At 37.7% G+C, this 10,649-nt stretch overlaps 1 protein-coding gene across 2 annotated transcripts; it reads left to right on the forward strand.

The window, feature by feature from the left end:
- The first annotated feature begins 8,255 nt into the window (after nucleotides 1-8,255).
- LOC106752788 (E3 ubiquitin-protein ligase SINA-like 10) lies at nucleotides 8,256-10,195 on the forward strand. 2 transcript variants are annotated; one of them, XM_014634556.2, is made up of 3 exons: nucleotides 8,256-8,701; nucleotides 9,233-9,523; nucleotides 9,605-10,195. In XM_014634556.2, the coding sequence occupies exons 1-3, from the start codon at nucleotides 8,399-8,401 to the stop codon at nucleotides 9,875-9,877; spliced, it is 867 nt and encodes a 288-aa protein (XP_014490042.1). In that variant the 5' UTR covers nucleotides 8,256-8,398; the 3' UTR covers nucleotides 9,878-10,195. The 2 variants fall into 2 exon arrangements, with proteins under 2 accessions (XP_014490042.1, XP_014490041.1); XM_014634555.2 differs by having other exon boundaries at nucleotides 8,257-8,701; nucleotides 9,233-10,195.
- The last annotated feature ends 454 nt before the right edge of the window (nucleotides 10,196-10,649 follow it).

Below are 10,649 nucleotides of genomic sequence, written 5' to 3' on the forward strand. Positions count from 1 at the left end.
TGTCTCTCTTCGCTGTCATATTTGGCTTAGTTTAACTTAACATTAATGTTACAAGTTTTGATATTATGTTTGATTTCATCTAAAACTAATTGGATCGCAAGTGAAAGTTTTCCCTTAGATGTTTTCATAACGGTTTAAACATTGAAACAGGTGAATTGGCATTAGATAAATGAAAAATATCAATTGGGTGTGTATATTGTATATGAGCGTGTTAATTATTGGTTAAATGTATTAATGATATCAGATTCAGACAGGAATTTATGGAGAGTAGTATACAATCGGTGGGTGAATGTGATAGCAATTTCGGCCCAAACGAAGAAACCAACCCTATCAACCAACTGAGTGCATCCCAGTGCAGTAGCTGATCTAATGATGTCAGCAAGATGTCAAAATATTTAGCTGATTTCAAGCTTTGATTAGTGGGGGTATGAGTAAGAAAATATTTTGTATGACGTGTCATGTTTTAGTAGGTTTGTTATTATCCATGTTCCTGATATATATGTACTGATATGGTATGAATGAAATAAGCATGAAAGTTTCCTCTTTTCTCTGTCTCCTATTCTGCAGGAGGATCCTTGATCTCGAATCAAGGCTTTTTAACCTATCATTGAGAGACTTCCCTTTCCCCTTTTCCACAATTTCTCCATGTCAGATCATAACACTCATTCCAAATCCATCACCAATTTGGAAGAAGCTATTCTCAAACTCACTGTTAACCAAAATGAAATTACTACTCGTTTGGATCCCATTGTTTCTCAGCTTTCTAATTGAGAGACACCCACTCTGCACTCGGATGACCACCGTTCATTTCACTCTGACGCCCCTTCGTTCACACCACATCTTCGTTTGGATGTTCCTCGGTTTGATGGAACAGACCCCATAGGTTGGATTTTCAAGATATCCCAATTTTTTGAATACCATCGCACACCGGGAGTGGATCGACTTCGGATCGCGTCCTTTTACATGGAGGGCCCAACTCTTAGTTGGTTCCAATGGTTACATCGGAACAACATGATTCCTTCGTGGCAAGAGTTTCTATAAGCTTTAGAGGTTTGTTTTGCTTCGTCTTATTATGAAGATCCATGTGGTTCTCTCTTTAAGTTGACAAAGAAGGGCTCGGTACAAGATTATTTGAATGAGTTTGAACGGCTTGCTAACCGCATTGTCGGTCTCCCTGCAACTTTCTTGCTTAGTAACTTTATTTCTGGGTTAAACCCCGAGATCCGCCGAGAGGTTCAAGCATTGCAACCACAGACTTTAACACAGACTGCGACATTAGCTAAATTGCAAGTGGACAAACTCAATGACCAGTGTCGCTACTTCCGTAATCGTCTTTCCACCTCTTCTTCAACTGGCCCACCGCTGCTTCCAATACCTTCTCGACCACCGACACCTATTTCCACACCATCTAAACCACATTATAAAAAGTTGACTCACGAGGAGATGTTGGCTCGTCGTGAGAAAGGATTATGCTACAACTGTGATGAAAAATTCAGCCCTGGCCACAAGTGTAAGGGTCATTTCTTTCTGTTAGTTGTCGTCGATGAGGATGATGACGTTCGGGGTGAGTCCTCGCGTTTAGAGGGGGATCCCAGTATGCTCCATCTGGAAGGTGCTGATCTGGGCCAAAGTGAAGCCCAAATAAGTTTCAACGCTTTAGCTGGGTTGCCGGCCCCTGAGGCTCTTCGTATAGTGGGCCATATCTCTAACCAGCCCATTACTATTTTGGTAGATGGGGGAAGTACTCACAACTTTATCCAAGATAGAGTGGCACGTTTCTTGAACATTGATAGTCAACCCACTAACACATTGCGAGTAATGATTGGAAATGATAGTGAAATTGAATGCCATAACATCTATCCTGGAGTGGAATTAAAAATGCAGGGCCATAGCTCCCCCAAAGCCCACTGACATTTCTATTCAACAGGTTAAACGTATCTTACAAACACATAGTGCAGCAGAATTCTTTCACATTCGTATCCTACTTACCACACCCTCCCCAATTTTACCTAACACACAAATCGCCCCTACTCATCCTATCCCTCAAATAGCCACCCTCTTACACAAATATTCTCAACTCTTCCAGAAACTGACATCCCTACCACCCTCTAGTAGTATGGATCATCAAATATACCTCCTTCCTAATGCCTCACCAGTCTCGGTACGTCCATATCGATATCCCCATTTCCAAAAAGCAGAAATTGAGAAACAAATTGAGGAGATGTTGTCGGATGGCATTATACAACCTAGCCATAGCCCCTTTTCATCCCCTGTCTTGCTTGTAAAAAAAAAAAAAGATGGAAGTTGGAGATTTTGTGTTGACTCGGAGCTCTTAATGCTATCACCATCAAGGAAAAGTTTCCCATTCCAACAATCGATGACCTCTTGGACGAGTTGGAGGGAGCATCATGGTTCTCAAAACTGGATCTACGACAAGACTATCATCAAATTCGGATGTCTGAAGCCGATGTTCCTAAAACCGCTTTTCGTACGCACCATGGGCATTATGAGTATACTGTCATGCCGTTTGGGCTTTGTAACGCCCCTTCAATGTTTCAAGCAACTATGAACGAGCTGCTAAAACCATTTATGCGTAAATTTTTTATTGTTTTTTTTATGACATTTTGGTTTATAGCAAATCCTTGGAGGATCATATTCAACACTTGGAGCTGACTTTCCAACAATTGACACATGGCACGTTTTTTTTTTTTTTTTTTTTTTTTTTTTTGCGTGGGTCTAAGTGTTTGTTTGCTCAGCAACAAGTTGAGTATTTGGGACATGTGGTGTCCGCAGCTGGTGTCGCACCAGAACATTAAAAAATTCAAGCAATGTTGGATTGGCCACCTCCTACTACGATCAAAGCATTACGTGGTTTTCTGGGATTGACAAGATTTTATAGGCGATTTATAAATGGTTATGCAACCATAGCATCCCCCTTGACAACACTTTTAAAGAAGGACGCATTCCTGTGGGCCACTGAAGCTCAAGCTGCTTTTGACACCTTGAAGAAAGCCATGACTGAAGCACCAGTCTTAGCCTTACCCAATTTTAACTTACCTTTCGTTTTGGAGACAGAGGCATCCGACTTAGCCATGGGAGCAGTTTTGATGCAAGAGGTACATTCGATAGCGTTCCTCTACCTATGTTATGGAACTTCATGCCATTACAACTGCAGTTAAGAAGTGGCACCAATACTTACTTGGACATTCCTTTACAATCCTCACGGATCATCGTAGCCTCAAGGAGTTAATGTCGTAGGTTATCTAAACACCAGAACAACAAGTTTATTTATCGAAGTTGTTGGGTTTCGATTATTCCATACAATATAAAACATGGAGGACAAATGTAGTAGCAGATGCTTTGTCCCGTCCTTTTGATTTTGGGGACAACCAACTTTTCGTTTTATCTATGCCTCGTCTTTTATTTCTGGAGGAACTTCACAAGGCTCTTCTTACTAGTCCTGATTTTGTTCAACTGTTTAAGGAGGTACAGAACAATCTGAATACTCAAGAGCACTACAACATTCACCAAAACCTCTTGTTGTACAAAGGAAAAATATGGCTCAATCGTGACAATCCCTTCATTCCAGTATTGTTGGAAGAGTTTCACAAGACTCCACTAAGCGGGCATATAGGGGTTGCCAAAACTTTATTGAGGCTCCAACATAATTTTTATTGGAAAGACATGCGTGAAGATGTTCAACAATTTGTTGCTCACTGTGCAACTTGCTTGCAAACCAAGTATGAAACCAAGCGACCATCAAGGTTACTACAACCCCTTTCTATTCCAGTGGAACCTTGGGTTGACTTGTCATTGGATTTTATTACGGGTTTGCCAATTTTCCAAGGATATATGGTCATTTTAGTGGTTGTTGATCGCTTTTCGAAGGGGGCGCATTTTGGAATGTTTCCTGCACACTTCACCTCTTTTAAAGTTGCACAACTCTTTATGGAGATGGTTTGTAAATACCATGGATTCCCTCGTAGCTTGGTTTCGGATCGAGATCCAATCTTCATTAGCAAGTTTTGGAGAGAACTATTCAGATTATGTGGTACCAAGTTGTGTATGAGCACCTCCTTCCACCCTGAAACTGATGGCCAGACAAAAGTTTTAAACAGGGTATTAGAACAATACCTGCGTTCCATGGTTCACAACAAACCTAATGATTGGGGAAAATATTTGAGTTTAGCATAGTGGTGTTATAATACTACTACTCGTTCGGCCATTGAAATGTCTCCTTTTCAAGTCATGTATGGGAAGGAGCCTCCTTCGATTCCCCAATGTTTGGTGGGCTCGTCGTCGGTGGAGGCAGTCGATTCTCTACTTTTAACTCGTCAAGACATGCTGATTGCCCTTCAAAAGAAACTCCAAAAGGTACAAGATCAAATGAAGATAGTTGCAGATGGTAAGCGGAGGAAAGTGGAATATCAGGTTGATGATTGGGTATATGTGCGATTATGACCCTACCGTCAAAAGTCTTTTCGAGGTTCAGCTTATGAGAAACTGGGTAAGCATTTTTACGGTCCCTTTCGCATACTTGAACGACTTGGACCTGTTGCTTACACACTAGAGCTGCCTTCAAATTCCAAAATTCATCCAATTTTTCATTGTTCCGTGCTAAAAGCTCATCTTGTACCTCTTCCCGATCATCAAGTTGAGTTACCAACTGAAACCCATGGTAATAGTCCAACAATTACTCCTATGGCTATACTGGATTCTAAGATAGACAAGTCTACAAATCCTCTTGTGGAATTAGTTTTGGTATAGTGGAAAGGATTGGCCCCTGAAGACACCACTTGGGAAGACTGGAATGAATTGTAGCTGAATTATCACCTTGAGGACAAGGTGACTTTCCTAGGGAACGGTAATGATAACAATTTAGGCCCAAATGAAAAACCAGCACTATCAACCAGCCCAATGTAGTAGCTGATCCAATGATGTCAACAAGGGTTCGCAAGATGCCAAAATATTTAGCTGATTTCAAGCTTTGATTAGTGGGGGTATGAGTGAGGAAGTATTTTGTATGACGTGTCATGATTTTAGTGGGTTTGTTATTATCCATGTTTCTGATATATATGTGCTGATATGGTATGAATGAAATAACAAGAAAGTTTCCTCTTTTCTCTGTCTCCTATTTTGCAGGAGGATCCTTGACCTCGAATCAAGGCTTTTTAACCTATCAGAATGTATCTAACATGAAACTGTTGTCACCTAACATGTGTGTTTTTGTGTAAAATCGAAAGCATGAAAGGCCTAAGAGAAAGTATGTAGCATAAGTGTTTTGTCTTTGATGTAAATAAAGATTTTTTTTTTCCTAAGATGATTAGAAGTTTTTGTCACATGAAATATTTGAAAAACACTATCTGCCAGAAGAATAAAGGTTTAATACCTATTTTGGTCCCTCCTTTGGGAGGGTTTGTTCAAAGTGGTCCCCCTTTTTTACAAAAGTTCACTTTAGTCCTAACTTTCGCAAAAACTGTTCAAGTAGGTCCTTTTTGGTAACGCCGTTAACTTGATTAATGACAGAGCTGCCAGGTGTGTAATGTTTGATGATGTGGCATTGTAACTTGTTTTAAAAAAAATATATAATTGTGAGGTGTAAATTAATATAATTAGGGTAAAATAAAAAAATGATTTTGGGGTGATTGTTATAGTACTGATTCATGGTTTCAATTTCAGAAAACTCAATTTCGACAAAACCCCCAAGATTGACATTTTGAATGGAATTGATGCTTTCCCTGCAGCGAAAACACAAAACCATAATGAATTTGGAAAGAAGAAGATTTCCCTCAAAAGCCCCAAATCAAAACCCTAAATTGCAAGATGCGCCAATAGCGAGAACAAAACCCTATGCTTCAACGTCGCCGGAGTTCGAAATTTCGCGAAGGCGTCACTACTGCCACACCCGCGAACGAGGATCGTCGTGCCGCGGAGGCGCTGACAAAAATGCCTCCCTTCCCCGTGTGAGGCAAACTTGAACCGAGAAGAAGAAGAACGACTAACGCGTCACTGCGAACCAATTGGAGAAAATAAAGACGCCGTCAGAGTCACAGCCTCTCCACGCCGTTGCCGTCACCCCCAAAGACCCTAGTAAGAACGCAGAGAAAGAAAGGGAAGAAGTCTCCCTGGGTTCGCGAGACTATAAAGACAGCCCATAACTGGGTTTATCTGAGAGAAGAAGAAGCTATGCTTTGGAAAAGTTCCAGATTAAGTGAAAGAAGAAGAAGAGAAAACTTTCTGATTAAACTTATTAAGAGTAAATCAGCTTTTGAAAGCTAATTAGGGTAAATAGATGAATCTAATTGAATTAAATAATTAGAATTAGGAAGGTAATTAGAATTTACCAAATATAGAGGTTAACGTATTAACCTTTAACAGATTCCTAATCAGTACTGTAACAATTACCCCAAATTCATTTTTTTATTTTACCCTAATTATATTAATTTACACCTCACAATTATATATATTTTTTAAAACAAGTTACAATGCCACGTCATCAAACATTACACACCTGGCAGCTCTGCCGTTAGTCAAGTTAACGGCGTTACCAAAAAGGACCTACTTGAACAGTTTTTGCGAAAGCTAGGACTAAAGTGAACTTTTGAAAAAAGGGAGGATCACTTTGAACAAACCCTCCCAAAGGAGGGACCAAAATAGGTATTAAACTAAGAATAAAAGAATAAAAGAGATGATGGGTATCATGTGGTTTGCTGCATATAGGGCAAATAGGCATTTGCTTCTGAAGATGCCATGGATCTCCGCTAGGTTGAAGGGATAATAGATTTGAGAAATTTAGATGACCTTTATGCTATTATTCTTAGTTGTTGTTATATGATAAATGTGACTGACTTGAGTAGATAACTGTGACTTGATCTCCCTGTAACAAAGATCATTAGTGTATCTGATAAACTTTGTATTCTGTTATGAATGTGGTGTATATGTAAATACCATACTTATTGATGAAAATTAGGTTTGAGAAACGAATTTAATTATTCATCATTCGTTCATTTCATCTTTCTTAAAATTCATCAAGTCCATTAGTTAAAAAAAATAAAAAGTAAAATAAATAAATTTGATTAAACTTATACATTTAGTTTTATGATTGTATAAGGTTAAAAAGAGGTGTTATGAATATTTGAGAGGTTTATTCAATCTGATTTTAAAAATTTTTCGGTTAAATATAATTTTAATATTTAAATTTAAAAATAAAATTGAAATTTGTTTTGGTTCCAAACTTTGATGTATTTTAGTATTAAAATTCTTTGAAATTTTGAATGAATTTAGTCTGGATCATTTGTGTGGATTTTATGTTTCAAATACGTGTTTTAATTAACATGGAAAAAAATGAATTAAATAATGAGATATTATTATTTCTATGGTTATTTTTGAGTCCATTTCTATTTTGACATGGAATCTCCATATTGATTAAATACGTGTATGAATATGGACAAGACTTTATTTTTTTTTAATTTTTTAATTGGATATTGGGACTATAATGGTACATACATATCCATCACATTCCTATATTCGTCTTAATACTCATTTTTCATTTTCGTTCGAATTTAAATTATTAAAATACTAATAGTTTATAAGATAATCTAAACGGGATGGGGACGACTGACGCGGAGAAGGAGACTTTCTCTCACTAGGATTTGTTTCTCAGAATCTGAAAATAAAATTTGAATTTCGAAAAATCTTTGTTTCCATTTTTTGTCCATGCCCTCAACTAATTCACGTCATTTAAATTTTTTTTTTCATAAAACTGAACCAATAGGAAGCTGACACGTCATTGGTGTAAAAAATTTTTCACTCTAGAAGAGTTAGTATCATTTTCCTTTTTAATATTAGTGCAATCTTAAAATTTTCCTATTTTAAAAGTTGTTTTAAATTCACTTTATAATAATTCAATAAATGTAACCCTGGTTTTACTTTTTGTTTTCTGAATTTTAAGGACATGGTTTAAATTTATTTAAAGAGAATTTATCAAGTTATATCTTTTTCTGAATTTTTAAGGATATCTCTATATTATATTTGGAATAAAAACAAAAGTTTCATCGTATAGGTTTTTCTAAAAAAAAAAAAAAAGAATGCATGCTTTTAATAATTTCAATGAATAAGAGTACAATTGTTTTGTACAATAATGGTGAGGAAAATGATTCCTACTCAGTAATTCCTATGTTTCATGAAGTTCACAAAGATTATATATTAAATGAATAAATGTTGAATAAAACACAAACCGTTTGATCTTCATCGCATAGCCTCAATTGGTTCGTGCATAGGTGCCTGAAGTTCTCTGCCGCAGGGAATCCGTGCTCGAACGACAACAATTTCCGTATAAGAAAGATTTTAAGAATTTGCAGAAGCAGAATCAGTGAGAGAGAGGGAGAGAGAGAAAGAAATGGTGAAAATTTCAGTTGGTGGGTATGATGACGGAGAAGGACCCAGCAACCGCAACCAGAAGCGACGAAGGGAAGAGGAGGACGAAGAAGAAGAACCAAACACGCGACGAAGCTTTGAAATTGTTGACCGTTCAATTGAACTTCAAGAGCGTGAAGATCATCTTCCTCCTCCACCCCCACGTGCCCCAAATGGGTCTGCAAGCAATGCCACCAGAGTTAGGTCCATTCCAATCTTCGTTTCAGACCCTGATGTCCTCGATTGCTGCATTTGCTATGAACCCTTGAGTGCTCCTGTCTTCCAGGTTAATTTTCCTTCACGCCCCTCTTTTTCTTTTCTCTGACCTTGGCTTTTGCTCTGTCAATTTTACATTTTTTTTTTGTTTTTCTTTTGGTGATTGTACGTGGGTATTCTTTTTTTTTCGTACTGTCTGTTTGGGAAACTGATTCGGGATTGACTAAGGTGGTGTGGAAGGATTGTTGCAGAGGCTGAGATATTTAGTTGGAACTCTTAGCGTTTTAGGGTTATGGATAATTTTCTTGAAATATTGAAATTTGTTGATCTTGGATTAAAGGTCCAACATTTGGGTAGTGATTAGTTGTTTACTCACTCGTGATTATACATGTTGTTCAGTACTAAAAGGAATTGAGAAACTGAGGGACTAAAAGATAGATTAGGGTAATGTAGCAGAAGAAGTCCCAGAAAATTTATAGCAATAATCTTGACTGGCTATGTTATTTTCCTAGCTCTATTTGGTTCCTTTTGTTTGCTGTCTGTTTTTGTGTGATGAAAAGGCCAATTTGATAATTTTCTTTGTGATTAAATGAAAATTCAGTGTGAGAATGGACACATTGCTTGCTCTAATTGTTGTGTCAGACTCAAGAACAAGTGTCCCATGTGTTTGATGCCCATTGGGTATAACCGTTGTCGGGCTATTGAGAAGGTGTTGGACTCTATTAAAATGTCATGTCCGAATGCAAATTATGGCTGCACAGAAACGTTTTGTTACAGCAAGAAAAACGACCATGAGAAGGAATGCATCTATCTGCCATGTCTATGCCCACATAGTGGTTGTGATTTTGTTGCCTCGTCCAAGGAGTTATTCCTCCACTTCAGCCACAGACATGTAGACTCTGGAACACTGTTTACATATGATAAATTTTTCACAGTCATCTTCAGTGCTGACCAGAAAACAATTGTTCTTCAGGAGAAAAATGATGGTAATCTGTTTATTGTTCACAATAACCATGAGCAGCTGGGACATAAAGTCCGCATTAGTTGCATCGGCCCCAAGTCCGCGGGAGAGTTTCAGTATGAAGTTTTGGCTAGGTTTCGAGGAAGCACTCTAATACTGCAATCTTTTACCAAGATCATTCAAGGTCAATATGCTGATCCTCCTTCAAACGCGTTCCTTTTGATTCCCTCTGGGTTTTTTGGCCCTCTACAACTGAAACTAGACATTCGCATTAAGTCACATTAAACCTTGGATGGAGATCGAAGGAGGTTGCATTTGGGTTTGTATCTGTACGTGTTCTCTTTGTGTAGTGCTTAGCTGATCACATTCAATGTAGCACAGTTGACTTCTGTCAAAAAAGTTGCACTCGTTAAGTCGGAAACTAAGCAACTTTTCTCTAGATGTATTTCGGCTAAATATGAAGTATGCCTGACACCTATTATTGTTCGTGTCTCTTAAAATTTACAAAATGCGTTGACAAGTAACTTCGTTAGGTGTTTTCTTTCTTCGGTATCCATGGTTGTTGACTTATAAAATAATGAATGATAACATGTCTTCACTAAAGTATTTCCTGGAGAAAAGTGTTCTTTCAAATCCGGACCCGAGAGGAAATGGATGAATTTTCTGCCTTAAGAAGTTCACTACAAAGAATGAAAAATGGATTTTCTGCAGTTAAGAAATTCTCTATAACGATGTAATGGAAATCTTATCTGCTCTCAGATTAGAAAGTTTTGTTTATAAATCATAATTCTTCAAAAAGCATGTTAAATATTTTAATCCTCCCGATCTTATGAAGTGCTCTAGTTTGGAATTTGGATTAGTGTACGATTTTCACTTTTTTAGTAGATTATGATCCTTGAGCTTCAATTTTCACAGTTTGTTGATGTCTAAGTGTTGATATATGACTACTTTTATCAAGATTAGTATTTGTTCTGCACCATACTCTTTTCTGAGTTTGGGTCCAGTTTTCTGATTCTCACCCGTTTGTCTATCTATGTTTTCCTTTGTTCATTTGAGC

This window comes from Vigna radiata, unplaced genomic scaffold (genome assembly GCF_000741045.1).
Source record: "Vigna radiata var. radiata cultivar VC1973A unplaced genomic scaffold, Vradiata_ver6 scaffold_48, whole genome shotgun sequence".
NCBI lineage: Eukaryota > Viridiplantae > Streptophyta > Magnoliopsida > Fabales > Fabaceae > Vigna > Vigna radiata.